Genomic DNA, 25,917 nt, shown 5'->3' with positions numbered 1-25,917 from the left:
GATGTCATGGACTCTAGATCCTTCAACGTCCTAGTTATCCTCCTCTGGACACAATCCAGTTCACCTTCTTAAACTGTGGGGCCCAGAACTAAACAGATGAGGTCGAGCAGAGTATAGTGGGATTATCTCCACTCTATCCTGGGTGCCCAAGTACAGCAAGCCAAGATTGGATTAACTGTTTTTTTGGCTGCTACATCACACTGCTGACTCATAAAGCTTGTAGTCTACCCCAACCCCCAGATCATGTTTTTAGTGGTTCTAAAAGTGAAAGAGTGAGAAGGGTTAGGCAATGGTTAAGACACTTGCCAAGAGTCACACAGATAGAAAGTGTCTGAGGCCAAATTTGAACCCAGGACCTCCTGTCTCTAGGAACCTCAGATCATTTTCACAAGATCTAGCTTGCTTCCTAGCCCCCTCCAAAGCCTAAGAATTCTTTGCTTTACTCATGTCTCCTGGCAACCCTTTAGTCACAAAGTCACCTTTTCCTCCCATCTTTATCAGCCTTCTGTTATCATTCTTAGGGTTATACCCTGATAAGAATATAAGGTCCTTTTAAGCAAGAAGTGTTCCCTTTGTTTGCCTTCCAAAACCCAATGCCTAGCACAGTGCCTGGTGCAAGATAGATACCTCAATGCTTATTGAATGATAAATGATCCACGGGTCTTCTTGTTGTTCCTCACACATGCTATCCTCGGCCCCTTGCCATGACCTGCCCCCACATCTAGAATGTACTTCCTCCTCCTTTCTGCCTCTTCAGATACCTGATTTCCTTCAGAGCTGAGTGCAAGTACTGCCTTCTACTTGATGCCTTCCTCTCAAATTAACCTCGCATTCCTTTTGCACACTCATATAGGGTATACCGAAAATCTTGGTGCAATTTTAAGCCATAACTTTAGTCCATGCACTCTCCCCTGGTGAAATTTAAGTCTGTAAGAATGAAGGAATGAGGGACAGCCCGGTAGCACAGTAAAAAGAACATCAGGCATGGAGTCAGGAAGACCTGGGTTCAAATCAAATACTTCCTAGATCTGTGACACTGGAGGAGTCATTTAACCCTGACTAACTAACCCTGGCTGTTCTTCTGTCTTAAGACTGATACTAAGAAGGTAAAGGTTTTTTTTTTTTGTTTTTTTTAGAATGAATAAGTGAATGAATGAATGAATGAATGAATGAATGAATGATTCACTGAATGTGGACATCCAATCGGTGGATAGAATGCTGGGTGTGGAGTCAGGAAGACCAGAGTTCTAATCCAGCCTCAGATACAACAGCCACATGACTGTGAATAAGTCACTTAACCTCAGTTTCCTCACCTGTAAAATGGAGATGATGATAGTACCTACCATCCAAGGCTGTTGTGAGGATCCAATGAGATAATGATTGTAATGCCCTTAGCACAGTGCCTGGCACATTGTTGCTAGGACAAGGGTTAGGAGAGAGCTGTTGCTGGAGAGTGGAGTCACTTCTTCTGACCCTCTGGCTCAAGCCCAGACTTACCAAATGGCATGTAGATCTTGCAGATGAAAAGCCTCCCTCCCTCTCCTGGCCTTGCCCTCCCCCTCTGCCCCACTTCCCCTGACCCAGAAGCTTCTTAATGGCTGGGGAGGCTCCCCTCTCCCTCCTCAGAGCCTCTTGTCCGCATCCTAACCAGTCAGCCCCGCTCGGGAGCCAAGGGAAGGTTCCTCTCCCCAGCTCCACCTCAAAGGAACCCAAACCCAGCTCCTCCCAGAGGCCCGCGCTCCGGCCGCCAAAGGACAATGAGACAAAGCCTGGGGGCGCGGGCCGACGCGTGCCTGCCGGACCACCTGGGAACTGCTTCCAGCCCACCCCCGCAGCTTTTTCCCTGCCAAGCCCGGCAGTCCCCCAGCTCCCCGGCCTGGCAGACTGTGTGGGGGAAGGGAACAGCTGGTGGGGGCGAAGACTAGTGTTTATTGATATTGTTCAAAAGAGCCCAAGGGAAATCAGGGTGAAAGGCAGCGGCCCCGCTAACAAGAAGAAACCACCCCCTGTTTAGCAATCAGAGGGCCGAGGGAGCTGGGGGAGACACCAAGGGGGCCCTGGGGCTGGGGGGGGGGGGGGGGGACACAGGCACGCTTCCCGGGGCCCGCCCCGCCCCCGCCAGCGCGCTCCCTCACACTCCCGGGCTCCAAGCGAGCTCTCTCCTCCCTCTGTCCAGCCACCCATTCATTTAACATTAAAGCTCCTATTCTCTGCCGGCGCTGGGGATAATAACAGGAACGTGTGCGCGTTCCAGGTCTGCAAAGTGCTTTACACACACTGGCTCAGGAACTACTTTACCTGTGGAAAGCGGCGGGGCGAACCCAGCCTCACCAGGGACAGTTGCTGCCCCTTCGAGGGCCGGGAGAGCTGGGATTTGGGGTGACCAGCCTGCACCCCTGTAGCAGCCTGGGCAAGCCCGGCCCCCTTCTCTGAGGAACGCTTTGAAATGCGGAAAATGAAATATGTGCGCTTGTTTCGAAGGAGACCGGTTCAGTATTGTAAAATACACTTGGCATACGTGTGTGTATATCGTGGAGTGTCTCATATGGGTGTATAGAAATCGATGTGATAGAATGTCATGTTTTATGTATATGCGTGCATAGAATCTAATGTTTGGTTTACATGTGTATAAATGTGTGTGGTTCATACATGTATTGTAGAAATAAGTGCATTCATGTAGTTATAATGTATATGTTTAAGGTAATATATACATGCAGGTGTGAGTACACGTTATTATAATGCAATGTTTTATATGTCTGTGTATATATGTATTACAGGTGTGTATATGCTATGTTTGTGCATAAATATGTGTGGTTATAATGTAATGTTTAAGTATGTGTGTGTTTTACATGTGTATGTGCATAAATATATTTGTGTGGTTATAAATGAATGTTCTGTGTATACATGTGATTATAATGTAATGTTTTGAGTATAAATGTGTTTTATTGCATATCATAATGTATTGTTATAAAATGTTTTAATATGTATGCATAATTATATACATGTAGTTATAATGTAATGTTTACATGTGTGTATATAATATGCACATGTGATGTGATGTTTATGTGTGCATGTAGATTATTATAAGGTAATATTTTGTGTATAAATGTGTTTTGCATGTATGTGTGTATATGTATATGTATAAACATGTGAGAGTATGTGTGTATGAGATGACAAATCTTAGGTTAAAAACCTCTGACTGGGATGGGGTTGAGTTCAAAGAGAACCAAAATGCTCTAGAACAGAGATGGCGAACCTATGGCACAAGTGCCAAAGATGGTACACAGAGCACTTTCTATGGACACATGGCCATCCTCTCCCCCCCAACCCCCCAGAGTTTGTTAATAGAAAGGCAGAGGGACTCAGGCGGGGTTACTCCCCTCTCCCTCTCCACCTTGCCTGACAACATTTTTTCACATCACTTACCTGTCAGCCCAGCAACCAGTGGGAGCACGCAGTGGGCAAGATGGGAGGCTCATAGGCAGCAGAGCTGAAAGGGAGCAGAGGGCTCAGGCCACTCCCCTCCCCCTCTGTACTCACAATGAGGACATTCCTCACTTCACTGGCCCCTCCATCCTGCAGCCCAACAAGAGTGCTTCCTCCCTCCCCTGTGTGGGGTAAGGAGGGAGAGGTCAAAGCATGCCTAGCACTGGATGGGGGGAAGGAGCACAGCACTTGGTCTGGGGGGTGGGGTGGGGGTGAGGCCCAGGACTCCATCTCTAAAAGGTTTGCTATCACTGCTCTAGAGCAATGTGAACTGGGAGAGAACACTTTGGGGCTAGCTGAGAAAAGTATCCTATCCAAAAGTTAGCTGATGAAAATCTGGAGCAATTCAATAGGCTATACCTCATGGGGGAAGTCCAACCCCGATGCCTTTGGGAGTATAATAAGCATCCTCTCTCCCTTTCTCCCAGTTTTCACCTCCTTGGGAATGAAGATTTTTCCCCAATAAGAATGGGGTATGGATGATGCCAGCTGCCATTACTAAGTACCTTATAGTGAATACAATTTTCTGGATTTGCCATTGTTGTAATCAGCTCTGGGGAGAATTGTCCCAGGATTTGGGGGGGCCTCATGCTGGGCAGTGACTCTGGGATGTGAGGAGCCCCGTGGAGAGGTGGGTTCACTAGATAGTGTTGAAAAGCTCTGAGGGGAAACCACATATACTACTACAGCATAAATAAAAAGAATAAATTAAACCATGGAATTAGCATGACCAATCTTGGACCAGAGAAGAAAAGATCTTTTGTATGAGACCCGAGGGGGGGGGAGGGGGGGTCTGGAGGTATAGAGTGTTGTAGTGTCCATTGCTTTATCTGCTGGTTTGACATATTTTATTTGCTTTTATTTTTTACAAGGTAAAACTCACTATGGGAGGTATGTCTGGAAATGTATGGTCTCACCCTTTATGTCTAACTCTTGTACCCATTTTGATCTTGCATTAGTATATGAGATGAGATGTTGGTCTATACCTAGATTTGACCATACTGTTTTCCAGTTTTCCCAAGCAGTTCTTTTTTAACCCTTATCTTCTGTCTTAGTAACAACCCTAAGTCAGAGGAGCCAGGGCTAGGCAAACAGAGTTAAGTGACTTGCCCAGTTTTCAGCAGTGTTTGTTAAATAGTGAATTTTTGTCCTTGGGTTTATCAAACTAGTACTAAAATACTATGATCATTTACTACTACGTATTGTACTACATTTTGAGGGTAACCAATGGGCCACAAGTCCATTGGGGAGTTAGGGGAATGTCCACCCCAAGCAATTGAAGACTTCTTTCCTGTGGAAAGGGCAGATGAGAAAAATTCCTTCCATGGCCATGAAGGTGGCTGAAGCAGGCTTTGTGAAGGGCTTAGATCTGAAGACACCAAGGTCATCCGATGCGTCCTGGGCCATTGTTGGTTGTTCTGACTTTTATCTTGCCACCAGACTTCAATGACTCTGGAAGAGAAAATGAGGCTGACGACTTTGTGGGACTATCTTTCTGAAATCCAATTCATGCACAAGTTAAGACATCACCCTGTGATGTCACTGATCCCTCTTCAAAAAAAAAAAGGACAAACAACTGTGTCTGGAAATTACTGTGATATAAAGATAAAAGACACCAATGATGTGTGTGTGTGAAAGAGACACATACAAAGAGGCAGAAACAGAGAGAAGTAACAGAAAAGAGGAGAGAAAGAGACAGAATAGAGAGACAGAGAGAAGTGTTAGTGGGGGGGGGGGGGGAGGGGAGACTGAGGACAAGTAACCCTGGAGAGAGAGGGAGGAAGCTGGGGTAAGTAATGAAAACCAAAAGAATGAGAGATGCTAACAGAGCTTTTACACACACACACACACACACACACACACACACACACACACACACACACACACACACACACACAGTCAGTCCTCTTCACCTCTCAGGAATCCCCAGCTTCCTTTAGCCTCAACACTACTGATTACTAAAGCTGCTAGTGTGCCTCTCCTAATTACGTTAGGTTGTGCTATTTGTGTGCCATCTGCCCCCTATTTTTTAGACTATAACCCCCTGGAAGGTTTTTCCTTTGTCTTCCTCCTCAATGCTCAGAACAAGGGCAGCCCTTAACGAAGGCTCGTTGATAGAGGAACTTTATATATATGGTGTTTCTCTGGAGGGAAGTTCCTTGAAGGCAGGGATTGTTTTCTTCTCACCTTTGGAGCCACCAATGCCCAGATATAAAGGGGACTTCATTGGCACTGCTTGTCCTTTCAAAGGCAATATGGATTTCAAGCCTGGAGTTTCAGTTCTTAGATGCCAGCCCTGTTTTCCCCTTTCCTAGAGTCAGATATGTGGGGAAAGCCCCTCATTTCCCTGAGCCTTCACAACTTCATCTAGAATAATCCTAATTGCTCTACTGGATGGTTTGTAAGGAAAGGCACTATAGAAAGGGGAGCCACTATGGTGGCCTTGGAACCCTCTCGCTCATTCCACAGGAAGTAGGAGCTGAGAGTCCTTGCCCAGCCCCACCCTCTCCCCTTGGTCCCTGGATCTCTCAGGACAATGGTCTTCCCCTGGACCTGACTGTCATCCCCCACCCCCACCCCAAGGGCCATCTGAGCCAAGTGAAGATGTCAAGAAAAAAGGGTCCAAATCCGATTGACAGCCTCTACCTCCCCCCTCTTAATAAAGTTTATTATCTGTCAGCCTCTGATCCCTTTAAATCCTCTCCAGGCAGGAGGAGGGCTGGATTAGAGGAAGGCTGCTTAGTCCCAAAGAATCTGTTCCAGGCCGATTCATCCTGGGCTACGGCAGATGGCTCAGGACCCCTCTCCAAAACACAGCCTTTCCCTAATGATCTGCAAGGAGGCTGAAAGAGCTGGGGGGTGGGGAGGAGAGGGGAGATGAGGAAAGGGAGACAAGGGGGGCGGGGGGGAAGAAGGCTGAAGGGGCAGCCCGTGCTCAAGTAGAAATGAAAATAAGAGGTAGGAGATGCAAGGGCAATAGGGAAGAATGGGTTGAAAGGCAAGAAAGTATAAAATCCAGAGTCCATTTGTTAACAGGAATGAAGTGGACTGGAAATCACAACCGTGGCTTCTTATGACACATTTAAAAACACTGGATTTGGAATCAGAGGAACTGAGTTCAAATCCTGGATTGGCCACTGCATGAGTCAGTTAGAATCTGTCCATCCCAGTTTCCTAATCTGTGAAATTCCTAATCTGTGAAATTCCTAATCTGTGAAATCTGTGAAAGGGATTTGGACAATATGACTTTTCAGGTCACTTCCAGCACTTAATCTATGATTTTATGACCCTCTGGGGGTGAATAAAATGGTCATTTGAGCAGCCAGCATGGGTTAGAGGGTGTTAGCACCCAGGGGTGACCCAACTCCCTCCTGCAGAGGCCAGATTCCAGGGGTTTAGATGAGGAGGCCAGGGGATTTTCTTTCCTAAATGGACCTGTAGATTCCACAAAATGGCAGCAGACTATTGCAGAGGACCCAAATTTCACTGAGGTTGGTCATTTCTAATTCAGAAGCCCAGATGAGTTCTGTACTCTCTCTTTTTCTCATTAGCAAGGGCAAATAATGCACAGACACTTACCTTAGCAAAAAATAATTTATTCTGCAAATCACTAGCCAAGATAGGCATTTCATTGACTCAGGCTGCATCTTCCTTCCTGCCCTCATCCTTCCCTTTGACCAATATAGAACCTGGTGTCTGGAGGGAGAGGAAACCCTGAAACCCTGAAAGCCAATCCCAATACCACTACAGTCAACCCATGCCCCAGGACACTATCAGAGGAGAAACAGGTAAGGGTATATATAGATCAAAATATGAGGCTTTACCTCAACAGAAGGAAGAATGAGCCAAATGAGCCTCTCCCAAGTCTTTTCCCTTCTCCTAGAGTACTCATCTCTTGTTAAAAGCTTCCCTTTCCCATGATCACAGTTATGTGCCAAGCCACCCAGAACTCACCACAAAGAGATTCAAATACATTTTCCAATAACCTGCAGCCCCTGCCATGCTCCCTGGCTCCATAAGCGAATAATTCCATACACAACCCTCAAGCAACTTTGGCCTTCCCACCCCTACCAGCAGTTGAGCAAACAGGTGAATTCTCAGTGGCACCCAAGTTGATGGTGTTGCTTTGGGGAGGGTGATTGCTTTGGAGAAGAAAGTTAGAAGCTACTGTAGCTCTAGCAGGCTCTCACAAGAAATGCCAATCCACCTAGTCAAAGATTCTACTCCATTCTAACCTCCCAACCCCTCCAAACCCACACCCAAGAAAGCTGAATAACCCCCAGAAACTCCCACATTCCAATCTCTAATCAAACCCTGGGGTAGTTAAGCTAGGTACTAGACCTCTTAACTAAGAGTCAGGATTTGGGAATTAAGGCTATTTTCTTCATTTATTTTTTTATTAATGCAATAGATCAGGATTCTAAGTTTTTGGTTTTGGTTTTGGTTTAAAAAAAAAAACTTACCTTCCATCTTGGAATTAATACTGTGTATTGGTTCCAAGAAAGAAGCGAGGTAAGGGCTAGGCAATTGGGGTTTAAATGACTTGCCCAGAGTCACACAGCTAGGAAGTATCTAAGGCCAGATTTGAACCTAGGACCTTCCTGTCTCTTGGCCTGGCTCTCAATCCATGGACCCACCCAGGATTCTAAGTTTTTGATAGGGCAAAGGCTCATAGCCACACTGCAGAGACTCCTTATCTTCTAGCCCTTTCCTATAATGGAGTAGAAGAACCCAACCTACCTTAGAGTAGATAGAGGATTTAGGAATTTTTAGTGCCCAGAACTTAGAACTAAATGAGGATAAAAACTAATTGGTGGCAGAAAGGTCAGGAGCTGACAGAATTCCCTTCAGTACTCATCTATGGCCCATGGTCCAGCTCTGATAGGGATAAGGCATCCTCAACCTTCTTCATCTCACTTCCCAACATTAGAGCCATGGTTCAAGTTGACTCAGCATCACCTTCAAGGGGCATTTCTTTCCAGCAGACATCCCTCTTTGACCCATAGAGGGTCAATGGTGCTGTCTTTCTCATTCCCCACCCCTCCCTCCCCAACTATCTGAGAGCTCTTCAACCATGGAAGGAGGTAGAGAAGAGATGCCCCCCTTCCTATTCCCACTCCCCCAGTGGGACATCAGTAGCTCATGCTGAGCAGTGGCTCATTCGACCTTTTCGAGACCTCATCCTCTCTTGGAAATAGGTACACATGCCCACCAAGCACATGATAGACAGAGAATAGAGCCCAATGCAAAGACTGACATCCAAGTAAGAAAAGCTCCCCCCAAGCATCCACCACCACTGACCATCTGGCTGGGCCCTATCCCCCACCTTCTTCTTGTTGAAACTGGCCAGGTGCTGGAAGCTGCCACCAAAGTGCTTCTGTATGACTCCTTCTGCACCTTCTTCCAGCTCCAGGGTCAGTGTGTCCCGCTTGGTCAGTTTCCGAGAAACTTTTGGTTTGGGGTCCAGGAACATGGCTCCATCATCCAAGGTCAGGAGCATATCTCCAGCAATCAAGTCTAGGGACTTGTCTCTATTGTCCAAGATTAGAGACTTGTCTTTGTGATCTGAAATTGGGGACTCTGTTGCAACATTCAGGATTTCAATTTCATCATCCTCATGGGCATCCGGGTCTTGTACTACCTGTTTTTCCTGGAGTTCCTTGGCCTTCATCTCTCCCACACTTAACTCTGAGCTACGGTAGTATTTTGGCCACTCTGTTTGTAAGGATTTATCCTCTGTTATCAAGCCATCACTCTCTGTTAAGGCAACTTTACTCCCCTTAATCTGGATTGCCAAATTATCTGCAGTCTCCTCATTTGGATTTCCTTTCTCTTCTCTCAAATCTTCTTTGAATTCATCCCTTGGTTTCTCTTCAAATAGTTCTGTGGGGTTTTGTTCCTCAAGGGGAGGAAAGGAAGCAGAATTCAAAGTATAATTCTCCAATTCTCGGTGCCACCTTCCCAAGGCTTCCACAGACAGGCTATGGTTAAAGACCATGTTTCGGGCAGAAAAGTGGGACTTTAAAAATGCAAGGATGGCACCTAGATTCCACACAGGGGCCCCTTCAACTTCATTGTGACATGGGTTACATAGATCCCTTGGTGGCCACTGGATCTTGGGAAATCGAGGATCCTCACTGGCTGTACCTGGAGAGGGAAGGACACAGGAGGATGAGTTGTGTACAACCCTTTGAGCTCTGGGAAGAAGAGCAAATCAATCCCAGAAGATCTCTAGTCATGGGAGTCCTAATTCCAATAGCCTGGCAACCTTTCTGAAACCTCAGTTTCCACACATATTGTGTACTTTTCTCACAAGGCTATTGTGAGGACACTGTTTTGCAAAATTATTTAACTAGAAACTTTATCATCATTATGGATACATTCTAGCTTCAACTCTTCCTTTTAGTGAGATGAAAAAACATAAGGCATTCCCACATACCCTGTTGCTGCCTCCTGAAGGTCCTCCAGGCCTTACCATCCCCCCATTACTTCCAGAACCCCAACATAATCATTTGACTTCCCAATGAAACTGAAGTTTCCACATATTTGCCCTTACAACTTCTGGACCTTTCTAACTACCCTGTTCCTGGTTTTGTTTTGTTTTTTTAATGTATTATCTCCTTCAACTAGAGTGGGAACCCCCAAGGGCAGGCACTGTCTCCTTTTTTCCACTTGTATCCCCCATCCTTTAGCACAGTGCTTGCCACATAAGTCTCCATCTAAGTCTTCATCAGAATTTTCTGATTGATCATTCATTCCTATTTGTGTTTCTGCTAACATTGTCCTCATATTCTTAGAGAAATTTCAGTTATATACTATATATGGCTTTAAAATACAGAGGGATCATGATATCCTGGGGAAAGGGATCATGATGTCCACAGTCCTGAGTTTTGGTCTTGTCTCTGTCATTAACTAGCTGACATTGACCAAGTCACTGTGTTTCTCCAGGCCTCAGTTTCCCCAACTGTAAAGGGAGGAAGGGCTGGATTAGATGGTTTTATGGTTCCTTCGAGCTTAAAAATTCTTCAATTATTCCCAACAAGCTCCTTGTTACCTCACTATAATCATTCACTGAGCAGATACCAAGTTTTATTCTCACAGAGGAAGTGGGATAGAGAGCCCTTAAAAACCAGTGAGTAGGGGGCAGCTGGGTAGCTCAGTGGATTGAGAGCTAGGCCTAGAGACAGGAGGTCCTAGGTTCAAATCTGGCCTCAGATACTTCCTAGCTGTGTGACCCTGGGCAAGTCACTTGACCCCCATTGCCTAGCCCTTACCACTCTTCTGCCTTGGAGCCAATACACAGTATTGACTCCAAGACAGAAGGTAAGGGTTTAAAACAAACAAACAAACAAACAAACAAAAAACAGTGAGTAAAGCAGGATTAGCGGGTTTCTCACTTGCTACTTTCAGGCTGAATATGGAGGAAGGGTATCTGTTTTTGGCCCAGGCATCCCTCCCCTGGAATTTTTCCTTTCTTTGGGAATGTAACCCAATAGCTGCTACAATCCAGGGACTGGACCTCAGATCATTTATTCTGAGTAACTGTGTCTTTTGTGAATAGATATTTAAAAATATTTGCTGATGGATTAATTTTTCTCCTTATCTCAAAAGACCCTTCATGGAAGCTAGGTGGCCCAGTGGACTGAACATTGGATCTAGCTTCAGGAAGACGTGAATTCAAATTCAGCTTCTGACACTAAATAATTGCAGGTCCCTTGGCAAGCTGCTCTACCTCTATCTGCCTTAATTTCTTCAACTATAAAATAGGAATCATAATAGCACCTCCCTCTCAGGATTGTTGTCAGGATCAAATTGAGATATCTATAAAGCATCATTTAGCATGATGACTAGCACACAGTAGGCACTTAATAAATGCTTATTCATTTCCCTTCCTTTCCCTCTGTTTCCCTGAGAACAATTACATGATAATAGAGTCAGAATTGGAAAGCACCTTAGAGGTTGTGGATCTAGCCCCTCCCACCTCATTTTACAAATTGAAGCCCAAGGAGAGTAAGTGACTTGCCCAAGGTCACACAGTTAGGAAATGTCTCAGTTGAGATTTAAATCCTTCTTGACTCCCAGCTCAGCTGTTACCCAGTTACCCTTTGCAAAATGCAGATATCTTACTATGCACCATGGTACTTTGTACCAATATGTTCCACAATGAAATAGTGCTGTGCCTATTTTTGAGAAATAACTTAAAAGCACTAGGGGAATTGACTCTTTTTTAAAAAACCCTGACCTTCTGTCTTAGTATCAGGAAGGCAAGGGTTAGGCAAATGGTGTTAAGTGATTTGCCCAGACTCACACAGCCAAGCAATGTCTGAGGCCAGATTTGAACCCAGCTCTTCCCAGCTCTAGCCCTGGGGTCTCTATCTACTGTGATGCCTTTCTGCCCCTTCCCCCAAGACTTTGTCTTCTTTATCTTACTGTGCATGCCACCTTCACTGTCACCACTATTCTTCAGATGCCACAGCCTAAAATCTAAATGCCACTTGTGAACAGTTAAACAAGTAGTTGCCTCTATGGCAGCTCTTAAATTCAGCTTTTCCTCGATACACAGGAAAACCTGGGTTCAAATCCTACCTCAGACTATATGAATCTGGGCAAATCCCTTAACCTTTAAGCCTCAGCTTTCTCATCTGTAAAAAAAGGACATGGGAACTGGGTGGGATAGTCTCTTTGATTTTGGTCTATTGATTCTAAATTAAATCCTTACTTTTCTCATAGCTTTTGGTCTAGACCTTTCCTTCCCATAGATCTTGTTCTCCCTCACATCATTATTGGTGTTCTAGCTTTTCTTCCTGATAGACTGTAGGCTCCATGACAAAAAGGTCTGTGCCCTCTTTGTATCACCAGCACTTATCCAAGTGCCTGACACATAGCAGATACTTAATAAACAAATAAATGTTTGGGGGGCAGCTAGGTGACTCAGTTGATTGAGAGAGATGGGAGGTGTGTCCTGAGTTCAAATCTGGCTTCAGACACGTCCTAGCCGTGTGACCGTGAGCAAGTCTAATCTCCATTGCCTATCCGTCACCATCCTTCTGCCTTTTTTCTTTAATCATTTATTTATTTAATGCTATTTTCCCATAGTTACATGATTCATGTTCTTTCCCTCCCCTCCTCCTACCCCCTCCTGTACCCAACTCTCAATCCACAGGATTTTGTATGTGTCATTGATCAAGACCTATTTCCATATTATTGATATTTGCACTGGGACGATTATTTAGAGTCTACATCCTCAATCATATCCCCGTCAACCCATCCTGTCTTGGAACCAAGACACAATACTGATTCTACAATGGAAGATAAGGGTTAAAAAGGAATAATAAAAATCATAAATGTTTGTGATGATAACAAATAAAGGAATAAAGGAACCAACCAGCAAACAAACTTGAAAGCTGTGGAAAGAAGGGAAGAAGAAGACCTGGGCAGATTTCTCTTCTCTAGGAAATGGGGAAGGTGATGGAATAAGTGTCAGGCACTGGGCTAAATGCTTTTCCAAATACGATTCCATTTTATCCTTTAACCATGCTGAGAGGTAGGTTCTATAGTAGAGGAGATGGGAACATATAGAAGTCAAGGGACTTGCCCAGGGTCCCATAGCTAGTCTGAGGCCAATCTGGAATGAATTGTCTCTTGATTCTAATCCCAGAGCTCCAGGGACAGAATTTAGCACTGGTCCATTAGTCTTTGCCAGCTGCCTGAAGGTACCCGACTCTGCCCCTCTAGTGGCGATATTAAGCATCTCATGCCTGCCATGGCTCAGCCCTTTCATGGAGGGATCACAGTCATTTCAGGGGCAGTGGCAGTCTGTGGAGTTCACAGTGGGTGGAGATAGTTAAATGGAGCATTTGGCGACAAGTGAAGAGGGAGGAGGAAGGCGGAGAACCCAGAAAAGCCCGGCACGTGTCAGTTTTTCAAGCCCCACCAGATTTAGCCTGAAGCTTTGACTCCTACACCACCTGCTGCCCAGCTCTCGGGGCCATCAGCCTCCCAGATCCCTGAGCACAACAGTCCATGTCTGTATCTCTCCACCCTCACCCCCACCCTCGTCCAGAGCCCTAAGGTTAGCTCTCTACTGCCCATCATTTGCCCCAGAAGGAAAGCCAAGACCCTCCATCTGGTGTGACAGTTCTTACCCAGGGTTCACTAACCCTTGGATTTTAGAACTCAGTTGGAAAAAATCATTATGATTTTATCTTGCCTAATGCCTCACTGAAATTTAACATTTCCTTAAATTAGGAATTAAAAAATAATTATCCTGATTGAGGGCTCACAGGCTCCACCAGGTAACCTAAGAGGTCCATGACATAAAAATGGTAAAAATAATTTTTCAAAACCCTTAATCTATTGCCTTTGCTCTCCAAAGCTCATCCACCTGATATGGGAAAGGTGACAAGGCAAAGAGATGGTAAATGACTGGCTCAATGTGAATCCCCAGGTGGCACAAGGAAGAACCCTCCCCTTTTCCTCCATTACTAACACTGTCTCTAAAAATGTCCAGGGTAAATGCTAAACAGAGGGGTAGAAAAATACCTGACTCAGGGTTTCAATAGGGTCCCATTCTTTCCACCCCACCCCCCCAACCTGGGAAGAAGAGGTCAGAAGCCCTCAGATCCTCTTTTTTAAAGTTATGCTCAGCTACAGCTCACACACATATTATATTACATTTTTATGTATCTGGATTCATTTCCGTATAACTTTAAGGTTTATAGGGTGCTTTGTATAAATGGTTTCATCTTTAGGATAATCCTGTGAAGCAGCTATTCTGCCCTCTTTGCAGATGGAAAGACTGAGACTCTTAGTTCAAATGGCTTTTCAGAATGATTTGAGTTTATATTTTTCCTGACTCAGTGTCCAACATTCTTTCCATTATACTAAATTTTCTCTTACCCTAAGGTCTATAAGCCTGTTTTGAATATGTTTTTATGTTTTATATTTAAAATATAATTGGTTTCCTTTGTAATCTTATGCCCTTTATTTTGTGCATTTAAAAACATGATACTGAGAAGCCACAGGGGGACCATGACCCCCCCAAAAGTCAAGAACCCCTGCTCTAAAGCAAGGCAGTGTTCCTTCCCCCAAGAAGGGCACATGTATAGAGTGTTGCATATGCTGCTAGCCTTGGTTGCTGTGTTGGTGAATAATGACTAGCTGTTTTACTTTGTTATGAGGGATGGTTCCATTTGTGGGATGTGGTTTATTGGGTATCAGACTTTCAGGAATCTGCTGCTTCTCCTACGCTTTTTCTCTTCTCTCATTGGGATCTAACCTCTCTTCAAACCTGACCCTTACCTGCTAGGCGAGCATTGACTCGGTTGTGACGATTCCAGAACCAGAGAATGGCCTCATCCATACTCTTTACTTGGTCCATGGAGGCAGCCGCCATTTGTTCAAAGTGGTTGGCACAATCTCGACAGCCGAAGAAGAATTTCACATAGCCTCGGATGGCTTGGAGGATTTCCTGGGGGTCTTTTGGGAGAAAGGACATGTCCTTACTCAATAAAATGCCCCTCACTTTTTTCTTTATTTCCTCCCTCCCACCCCATACACCCAACTTCCCTTCCCTTCACAGAATCCTGTGTCCTACTCCATTTCTCCACCTGTCCTTCTGAGTTAAGAATCCTGGTACCCTAACAGTGGCTCCCCTTCCCCCCTCACTCTGCTATCCTATCACTGATCTAGGCTAACTACCTCCTATGTTATTAGGGAACCTATGGAATCTCCATCTCGTCAAGCCTTAGAAAATATAACAAATGCTGTCTCATTGGCATTGTTTAGACTTGATCTGCGTAAAGGAGGGGCCTCGGGTATTTGTGATTCTTCCTCTTTTAAGGTATGCCCATGCTATTCACTCCTGATTCTCTAGAAACACAAGAGGATACTTGTACATAGGAGGGGTTTTCCCTGATGCAGGGGAACTCCAAGGAACCACTCTGATCCCCACCTTCTCTCCCCAGCTCTGGGTCTTGTTCCTTCTATCTTAGGGAGACAAGAGGGCACAGCTAGGGGGGCAGCTGGGTAGCTCAGTGGACTGAGAACCAGGCCTAGAGATGGGAGGTCCTAGGTTCAAATCTGGCCTCAGACACTTCCCAGCTGTGTGACCCTGGACAAGTCACTTAATCCCCCATTGCCTATCCCTTACCACTCTTCTGCCTTGGAGCCAATACACAGTATTGACTCCAAGACGGAAGGCAAGGGTTTAATTTAAAAAAAAAATAAAGAAAGAAATGATGAAGGGGATGGTTTCAGAAAAACCTGGGCACAGCTAAGCATTTACCTCCTTTCTGCTGAAGGTACTCATTGTGCTGAGCTGCTTGAACTGTCAGTGAGTGGAAAAGGATCCAGAGAGAACAAGGAAATCCACGAAAATGAGGCTCGCTGCCCTGACAGCCCACCCAGGTCAATTTCTTGGGCAAAACAGCACCCTGAGGCATGGGAGCATTAGAAGCAATTGGTCAAGAAACAAAGGCCATTATAAGGAAAGATGCAGTCAGAAAGGAAGTCTTAACACACAGTCAGAGAGAAAAGCTTTCCCTCCTTGCTGGACCCCAGAAACTGGGCATTTTCCTACTCGACCTCAACATCTCAGTCAACAAATGGAATTCTTGAGACTGGATTAAAGGTCCAGCAGGATCCTTTATTTCACCCGCCTGCAAATGGTAGCAGGAAAACAAGGGATCGGAGTATCTAGAAACCTAGTGCTATTGAAGAGGGAAGGGGAAGTTTAGATGTGATTCAGAGGTACATGAAGATGATGGGAGAAGGAAAACCCATTTCCAAGCTCCCTCAGTCCCATCTGAATGCATACACCAGGCCAGGGATGGGGGGGGTGGGGGAAGGTAAATAATTTCCTTTTCTACTAAATAGAGAGGACAGGAGGGGAAAAAAATACAACCCGATGGCCAGGGAAATTCATTCCTTCACCTCTCTCCTGTTGTTCAGGGCAGCTTCCAAAGAGCTGTAGGGTATACTCTTCCTCTGTTGCCATTGTAACCACACATCCATGGAATGAAGGAAATTCCGGACCAGGGGCTGACCAGGATAGTACTGCAGCAAAGAAGCAGAGATTGGGGGGGGGGGGGGAGGAAAGAGGTAGGGGATGTGAAAACCAGAACTTTAGATTCCTGAGGCCCAAGACAAGAGGCAGAGGTCAGCAAGGAGAGCAGGGAAGAGCAGTACCCAGGAAGGATACCTTTCCTCCAAAGCTACAGTGATTAAAAACCTTAAGTATTATGCATAAAGGAACAAAACTCAGATTGACCATCTTGAGAAAAGCTGTTTTGTTAGGACATGGATTAGGAAAGGGGGAAAGAAAAGAATGAAACTAAGCAATGAGGAACTCTGGGAGCCAGACACTCTGGCCTCACCTTTACGGGCCAGTAGGCTACCCCGTGGCTTCAGTAGATCCATTCCTTCTCCCCAGCCCCCAGGTTTGCTGGAAGGCAAGTCTGAAAGTTTCTGATTCCTAGACGGGGCATTCATAGTTAGACTGTCCATCTGTGGAAAAGTACTGTCTGCATAGTTATCTGACTTGTTGACTGCCTGGTTAGGAGGAAGGGCGCTTTCATTTGTATTCCAGTGACTGCCATCAGGAGGGCCTGTAGCCAATCTCCAAATCTTGATCTGAACTCCAAAGAGTCTCTGAGGAACATGAAAAGCTACTATGACAATAAGTCAACTCAAATCTGATTAGTATCAGCACTCTGAAACCACAAGCACTCTGGGGAGAGGGAGGGAGGGAGGGAGAGAGAGAGAGAGAAAGTACATGATTGAGCTACAAACTCGGTCACAAAAAGAAAAAGAGACAATGGGTAGGGTAGAGACTAAGGGGATAAAGCTGAGGAAGAGAGGTAGGCAGGCAGGAGGGATCAAAGTATTTATGGTAACACAAGGAGAGTTGGGGAAAGAAAATACAAAAGAGAGACAGCTAGGTGGCACAGTGGATAGAGCACCAGGTTTGCAATCAGGAGGACCTAGGTTCAACTCTGATCTGGGTTCAGACATTTCCTAGCTGAGTGATCCTGGGCAAGTCACTTAACCCTGATTGCCTAGCTCTTCTGCTACTCTTCTTAGAATTGATACTTAGAAAGTAAGGGTTAAAAAAAACACACAAGAGAGAAAAATAAAAAGACCGGATCTCTAGATGAGAATGAAAAAAGTAAACAGAGATAGCTGTTAAACAAATCTAGTCCCTCAAGGAGAACAAGCTTGTAGCAGTAGATGCTGCTGTCCTGAGAGTCTGGAAGACCTGGGTTTAAAATCTGTTTTGAAATAAAGTTGGCTGTATGACCCTAGGCAAGTTACTTAACCTCTTCAGGGTCCAGAGAACTCCAAAGAAGCAGGTATTGGTAAAGGGGGAGTCTATACAGATTTGCATTGGTGAAGGAGTCCTCATACTGATGAAATCAAAGGTCCAGCCTAAAGTAAACATCTTTCAAGCCAGATCCTGTAAATATAGTGGGCAAACCTTAAGTTGGAGAGCAACTCCAAGAGTCGGGGGTCTGGGGCTGCTAGAAACTGCTTTCCTGTGACATGCATTCCCTGATAACCAACACTGGGGTTCCCAGGGGGCTCACAAATCTAAATTAATGGATAGACCATTGCTCAGAGGTCAACGATTCTTTCCAACCTTCCCCCTATCTTAACATCAACTTGGAACTCCAGCCCTTTCTCAAGGAACAAATCTCCTAGAGGAAAAGAAGAGTGAAATCCTGATGACAGCCTGCAACCTGGTGGTCAGGCCTGGAATGGCAGCTTGGAAGGACCCTCAAAGCATCCAGATGGAGAAGGAAGGAATCAGCTGGATGGATACACAGAGCTGTTCTATGTAGGAAGCCCCGTTTGGCATCAGAAGCCAAGCAGAAAAGGGGACCAGCAGAAACCTTCTTCTCCAGCATAATGGGACTATTACTAGTCAGAGACTGAGAGGCAAGGAGTCAATTTTATCAGAAAACAAAGTTGGGCAGGTTAGTCCAGCCTTTGTTATTCTTTTTCAGTGAAGGGAGGTGGGAGGGAAAGAGCCTAAATGCCTGACTGGGGGAAAAAAAAAGAATTTAAAACATTTTTTTAACAACCCAAGTGTATCCACGGGTGGCTGAAAGGCATTCAGTGCTTCCAAGCACCAGCAAGGGGATGTGATATTCCCTCCTCTGGATGAAGTCGCCAGGAGGGACACGAGCCCATGACTGTTGAGAAATACCTACTGAGGCACCCTCAGCTGCCACCCAGCAGGAGCCAGATGAGCAGGGAAGAAACCAGGGGCCACAGAGAGAAGAAGGAAGGGAAAGATGGGTGCCTCATGGGGGTCTCCTGGAGACCATTAAGAATCCTGATGGGTTCCGATCGGGAAGGGACTATTTGCACAAAAGGTATTAAACAATTAACACAACCTTTACCTCTCTCCATCTGCTGAACAACCACTTCTTCTCTGCCTACTCCCACTTCTGATCTGTCATCATGCAACAGCTATGTGCCAGGCATTGTGCTAAGCACTGGTCCTTACTTCTTGGCTGCCCCTCATGCCTGGTGTCTCCTAACCTCTTACTCTTTGGGATCCCTGGCTTCCTCCAAAGCTTAGTTCAAATGACATGTACTTTGGGCAGGAGGCAGGTCTGGCCCTGCCCCCATCTACCAGTAAGTTGATATAAGTCTACTCAGTATGTATCTTGTGTATATACACTGCCTACTGCCCAAGGCACGTGTCACTTGAATATTAGACAGCACGTACCCACACATACATGCATGTGTGTATATTTGTATATGTGCCATGTATGTACGTATGTATGTTCTGGGGTACTTTGTCTTTGTATCCCCAGGGTTTAACAAGTGCTGGGAGGAAAGGATGTGCTTGAGAAATGCCTATTAATTGATTAAAGCCCAACTGGAAGGTTGTTGTGTCCTCCTGGATCTCTCCTATATCCCTGGTCAGGAGCTTAAGTAGAACATTCATAGAACCTCTGAGGTCTCTTCATTGCTCCCTCCTCTTTTCCTCACACACACCAGAATCCTCTGTTCACCTTATGCTCGAACAGGACCTGGGAAGCAAGCAAGCATGGGATTAACTCAGACCACAGCAGAAGGGATTTAGACAAGCTCCTGAGGGTTCTGAGAACCAGAAGAGATTCCAGCAGAAAGGGAGACAGAGAGCTCTTGAAATCCTACTCATTACATGGTCTTTACTAGAGATATTCTAGATATTCAGAAGGCTGGAGAATAATATCTCAGGTGACCTCTCCCGCTCTGACCCAACAGTACAAAGCTTCTGGACTTTTGGAGCTGACAAATCTCTTGTCCCACATCTGAGCTAGGCTGAGAACCTACGTTCTAGGTTTCTTATAACCTCACCAAGGTACCAAAGGCTGTCCTGGCTCTAATCACATTCCAGGACTGAGTTCTCTTCAGAACTCTTCGGGTATCTCCCTGGGGCAAGGTCCTGGGATCCTAGAAGTGTAGAAGATCCTAGAAGAAGTGTACCTGGTATTTAGATCCCTTACCCTAGGGACCTGGGAGAAAACCTGAATAATGAACAAGCCTAAAGGAGACTCGGAGCCTGGGAAGAAGCAGATTCATTTACCTTTTTGTGATTGGTCAGAAGTCTAGAGGGCAGGGGTGACCCTCAGAAAATAAAGGAAAGGCTAGAGTGGCCAGTAAGCCTCAGGGAGGCAGGCCTGGATGGTGGGGTGGTTCAGACAGCTAGATTATGCTCCATCAGTTGGCACGTTGGAATGTCCAGAGCAGCTGATTCAGCGTTCAGCCATCCCTTTTAGCCAAAGCCCAGATCTGACTCAGCAGCACTTAGTAGCAGGTGCCTGCGGTTTTAAGTAGTGGAGTTTTTGGCTTCTGTTCTTAAAACAAGGAGAAGGGGGTGGCAGGAGTGGGAGGGCGGGAGAATCGGAGCCAACACTCAGCCTTGGGAGTCAGGGAAGGACACCACCAAGATTCTAGGACTATAGAAATGCCAACAAAAGAGAAGTATATTGATTTTTTTTTTAAAGGAGTTTTGAAAGGAAATGAATTTTGAGAGGAAGAATACTGTCAGAATCAGTGGAGCAAGATTCAAATTCTGTTGGCAAGTCACTGACTCTGTCTCTGTTTTCTAATCTGTCAAATGGGGATAAAATACCTGAACTCCTTTCTCACAAGGTTACTGTGAAAGAAATGTTTTGCCACTCTTAAAGCATTACATAAATGTGAGTCATTATTGGGTCACAGACTTTGAATTTCCCTACTACTACCAGAAGGAAGTAATGGAGTGTAGACACCAGATCAGCCCTATATATCTTTTTTTTTTTAAACCTTTGTCTTAGAATCGATACAAAGATTGATACTAAGTACCAGGATCTAGGAGGAAAGAAAGATTCCCCGACAAACCAGAGATCTCTTCCTCCCCCTGGTCACTCAGTATCACCTCATATACCCCAATGTTTCCTCCCTGAACTGAGAGATGCCTGGGTGGTGAGCAGTATGGGAATTTTCAGTCTCTAGGGTTCTAAAGTAATTAGTTGGCCAACTGACAATTCTGTATAGAATGCCCAAGGATGCCAGGTTACTAGGCATAGTTTCTAGGAACAATAAGTCACCAGGAAAATGACCAGACCAGATCCCCCTAGCCTCTTGGGGGGGGGGGAGGGGTAAACCCACCTGGGAATGTGAGGGCCTTAGGATGACTTTCTGAGTGGAGTGATAGGCAGGGTACGGAAGAAGCAGGCCCTAATTAATGAGTTATGGAAAACATTAACGAGGATGATGGAGGCCATGAGCCCAACTTACCTTGGCCAGGATTGACACAAAGTTTTTCAGAGCTCTCAGACGCTCTCCCTCCAGGACTTTGAACTTCCCCACCTCTACCCGAAGGATGTAGTGGAGCGAGGACTCCAGATCAGACATATAGATCTTGGAACTGGGGACAAGGATGGGAAGCAGAGAAAGATGGCATTGACAAATGGGGGCAACCTGGGATCAGTAGGGGGAGGGACTGAATTAGAAAAAAGGCAAAGTCATCGTTTTACAATTGTTCCACTGTGGGCCAATTAAAAGAACCCATTGTCAGAGAAATTTTATATATGTAGATATAGATATGTAAACCTTTACTTTCTGTCTTATAACAACTCTAAGACAGAAGCACAAGTGGGATTAAATAACATGCCCAGGGTCACACAGCTAGGACATGTCTGAGGCCAAATCTGAACTCAGGACCTCCCATCTGTACCCTAGATGCTCCAAGAAATAATTTTAATCATAGCCTCAGATCTTGGGCAAGTCACTCAGTCTCTCTCTGGGGACTCAGTTCCTTATTTCTAAAATTAGGACGTTGAACTAGATGGCCTCTAAGGTTCCTTTTAGCACCAAATCTGTGATCCTATAGAGACCTTCATATAATAATAATAGTAATAACAGCTAACATTTGAACACCACTTTAAGTTACTCAAAGCACAGTATAATGCTCTGTTTCATCTGACACAAGGATATCATTTGATCCTTGCAACCAGTCTATAAGATAGGTATTATTGTCCCCCTTTTACAGATAAGGAAACTGAGGCTGAGAGCATTTAAGTAACATGCCCAGCCAGGATCACACAGATTAAGTAAGTTTCTAAAGTGACATTAAATTGACACTTAGTCCAGCCTCTATCCACTAAGCCTCATCCAAAGTCTTTTGATTGTTGGGCTGAACTCTCCTTGAGCCAAAGGCAAAGAAGGACCCATATTTCTCTCCTAGGGAAGGTGGAATAGAAACCTATTCATAATACTAGCTAGAATTTTTAGAGTACTTTAAGATTTACAAAGAGCTTTAGAAATAATTTTCTAATTTAATCCTCTTAATAACTTGGGAGGTAGGTGCTATTATTATCATTGTTTTATATAGATGGTTGAGTAATGTGGCTAGTGCCACATAGTAAGTCTGGATTTGAACTCAGGTCTTCCTCATTCTTTATCTGGTGCTCTATCTGCTGGATCACAAAACAAACAGGTTCTGGGACCTAAATCTCTTTTAGAGGACATTGGGACTGGCTTTCTTAGGGGGCTCATTCACAGCTGCCGGAAACCCCAGACTAACGTGGAAGCTGACTCCATTCCTAGCTGAGGGGTTATTCTTGCTGGGTAGCCATCCACCTCTGGGAGAGAACCAATGACTTTGTTGAGCTTCTCCCCATGCCAATGCCTGCTCTGCCCTTCTGGGATCTAGAAAGGGGATCTGTAAGGGGAAAGGATCTCATGGTTCTGGTGCCTGGACATCCTAGGGCTGCATTCATCTAGGAATTTATTTAAATACTTGTTGAGTGCCTAAGTGCTTACCTAAGTGAATGTCTACTCTGTTTAAGCTGTCAAAATAGAAGGTCTGGGATCAGACCCAGGCTGAATGAAGGGGAATTTCAAGCCAATTACTACTATGTCTAAATCCAAAAGCTCATCGAGGCTTCCTCAAAGTCAACCCTTTGTTTCCAAGGCACTTCTGAATGTTATTAACTCTCACCTTCATCCTTGGGATATGAGTTCTAATTCTAATTCTTTCACTATCTACATATATGACCCTGGACAAAATCCCAAGATCTTAATTACTCAAGGCTATGTTAACCCCAAGGTCTTCCATTTGCTCAATGCCAGGAGATGGGCTAAAAAGTAAAAAACACTGGACAAGGAGTCAAAAGACCTGTATTCAAATGTTGACTGCTATTTACTTCATGTGTGACCTTGAAGAAGTCATTTAGTTCCTCTTGGCCTCAGCTTCCTTAGTTCTGAAACGAGGGTGTTGCAAGCCAATTCTAAGGTCCTTTTTAGCTTTAAATTTATTATCCCATAAAATGGAAATAAATGATACTTTCCTTTCTACCTCTCAGGGTTCTGGGCAACACCCAGTGAGATAATGGAGATGAAAGCACTCTGAAAATTATAAAGCCTGACATAGTTATTAGTTACTATTTTTTTCTTTCCAAAGTTTCTTCCCAAAGGCATTTGTCTGCTTAGTTTAACTGTGAAACCAGAGGCTTGTATTTCCATAATGCCACTTTCTATGTTTTGCCTCAGGCAACAGACACCACAAGGTCCATCTTTCAAACTCATTTCTTCTCTTTGTTAATGATCCCATTATCCTCACTTTCCACTTTCAAAGTGGACTTTTCAATCACTACAACTGCGAATCCCTTCCAAAATCATGGGACAATCAGGGAGTAAAAATAAGGTCTCATATACATCAACTATTTTAAGCAGCTTTTTTAAAAATCCTTACCTCCCATCTTAGAATCAATTCTGTGTATTGGTTCTAAGGCAGAAAATCTGTAAGGGCTAGGCAATGGGGGTCAAGAGACTTGCCCAGTGTCACACAGCTGGGAAGTGTCTGCAGTGAGATTTGAACCCAGGACCTCCCATCTCTGGGCCTGACTCTCAATCCACTAAACTACCCAGCTACCCTCCTCTCAGCATTTTTAAAGTAGGAAAGAATTGGAAACAAAGCATATGCCCTTTGATGGGCGAATGGTTAAACAAACTATGGCACATGAATGTGATAGAATATTGTTATACCATAGGATATGATGACTACAGAGAAGCATAGAGAGACTTATATGAACTGATGCAAAGTGAAGAAGTTCCAAAAAAAAAAATATATATATATATATACACAAGGAATGTTCAGTCACTTTTGGTTGTGACCAACTCTTTGTGAACTCATTTGCGATTTTCTTGTCAAAGATCCTGGAGTGGTTTGCCATTTTCTTCTCCAGCTCATTTTACAGATGAGGAAACTGAGGCAAATGGGGTTAAGTGACTTGCTCAAGTCACATAGCTAGTAAGTATCTGAGATTGGACTCAAACTCAAGCCTTCCTGACTTCAGGTCCAGGGTTCTGTGCACTATGGAGCCTCCTAGTTGCCTCATAAGCTCTTAGCTGTTCTTAAAGGAAGCTTGCTAGAGACTCAATAGGTGAGGAGGGAGCACATTCCCCATACATACAAAGGCATGGAGTTATATGGAGGATATTTGTAAACAGAGGCAAGGGGTTGGTGGTGGTTGTAGTGATGAAATGTTGGAGGTGGGGAAGAACAAAGCAAGTCAGTTCAACCGGGACAGAGAGTGTATGAAGAGATAGGAAAGGTTAGTGCAAATCAAACTGTGGAGGGCATCAAACTTCAGGGTGAACTTTTTTATTCTAGTCTAAAGAACAAAAGGAAGACATGAATTTGCCTTTGATCCTTACATGGCCCTGCATTTGAGTTCTCAGGCTGGATGGCCCATCTGTCAGGGATACTGGCAGAAGTTCAGAGTTAAGAGGGGCAATTGGTCCTGATGATAGAAATCCCTTCCACAACATCTTACACTAGGTGGGTCTCTGGACTAATGACTCCCCCAAACCCTTCCATCACAAAGGTTCTTCTCATTCCTTACTAATACTCCCCACACACCCAGAAGAGCCAAAGATCAACCTCCAACAGGAGACCAGAATCAAGATCAGGATCAAAGATGGAAAGAGGGATCTTTGGCCAAATGAAAGAGTGGGAAATGGAGTCACCGATCATTTTAGAGCAGGAGAGCCAGCAGCATCCTTACCGGTCTGCAAATGTCCTAACAGGAGGTGCTCCCCGATCTCCAGTGGTTGGCTTCACTGTTGGAGTAAAAGTCCTTTTGGCCACGCCAGGTAACCTCTGTAGGTATGTGGTATAAAGAGATCTGGATTCTATAAGCCTGGGAAGGGAGAGAGAGAAGAATATATGAGTAAAAGAGGCAATAAGTGGGGCTGGGAGGAGACAACCAAAACTAATCTGCTAAATTCCTGATGTCACAGAAATGCCCACACCTCAGACAGAAGCAGCAAGAGGGAGTCTCTGGTCCAAGGTTCATTGCAGAGAATGGAGAATGGGAAAATCTAACATATGGAGATTTTTCTTTAAGGAACATTAGTAAGGTTTTCAAGTATCCATCTGCCAAAGCTCTGGGAGAGTTCAAGAAAAGAGCTCCAGCTAGTATCTTTATGTCCATGTTCCTTTATGGAAAAGCTTCTGTATTCCACTTCAAAAAGCAGCTAGATGTTTGGAGGAGCTACGAACTGTTTTAAGTCTTGCAAAAGACAGATGCTAGTCTGGTTAGAAGGTATTATTCTAGACAATCTACTTATGCAGGGCCCTCTTTGGGGATGAAAAGACCTCCACAGGGAAATAGATCTAGCCCCTAAGGGGACCTAAGGGCAGTGAGTCTTATTGATTTATTTATTTAAACTCTTACCTTCCATCTTAGAATTGATACTAAGTACCAGTTCTAAGGCAAGAGAGTTTCAAGAGACAGGAAATTGGAGTAAGTGACTTGCCCAGGGTCACACAGCTGGGAAATGTCAGAGATCAGATTTGAACCCCCAATCCTCCCAACTCCAGGCCTAGCACTCTATCCATTAGGCTACCTAGCTGCCCTAGACACTGAATCTTGATGGAAGGAA

At 44.8% G+C, this 25,917-nt stretch overlaps 1 protein-coding gene across 2 annotated transcripts in view; it reads right to left on the bottom strand.

Annotated features, from left to right (window-relative positions):
* Nucleotides 1-4,317: 4,317 nt before the first annotated feature.
* QSOX1 (quiescin sulfhydryl oxidase 1) overlaps nucleotides 4,318-25,917 on the bottom strand; it is a 58,073-nt gene continuing 36,473 nt past the window's right edge. The window contains exons 7-13 of one of the 2 annotated variants that reach the window (XM_001374361.4): nucleotides 25,038-25,172; nucleotides 21,265-21,394; nucleotides 16,420-16,542; nucleotides 15,773-15,920; nucleotides 14,788-14,964; nucleotides 8,813-9,633; nucleotides 4,318-4,938 (exon numbers count right to left, since the gene is read on the bottom strand). In XM_001374361.4, the coding sequence (XP_001374398.3) occupies nucleotides 4,930-4,938; nucleotides 8,813-9,633; nucleotides 14,788-14,964; nucleotides 15,773-15,920; nucleotides 16,420-16,542; nucleotides 21,265-21,394; nucleotides 25,038-25,172 (1,543 nt within the window). In that variant the 3' untranslated portion in view covers nucleotides 4,318-4,929. Of the gene's footprint in view, nucleotides 4,939-7,066; nucleotides 9,634-14,787; nucleotides 14,965-15,772; nucleotides 15,921-16,419; nucleotides 16,543-21,264; nucleotides 21,395-25,037; nucleotides 25,173-25,917 lie in introns of those variants that run through there. The other variant, XM_007480901.3, reaches the window with a different exon arrangement.

Source organism: Monodelphis domestica, chromosome 2 (assembly GCF_027887165.1).
Source record: "Monodelphis domestica isolate mMonDom1 chromosome 2, mMonDom1.pri, whole genome shotgun sequence".
NCBI classification, from domain to species: domain Eukaryota; kingdom Metazoa; phylum Chordata; class Mammalia; order Didelphimorphia; family Didelphidae; genus Monodelphis; species Monodelphis domestica.
This window is presented reverse-complemented; position numbering and strand designations above follow the sequence as displayed.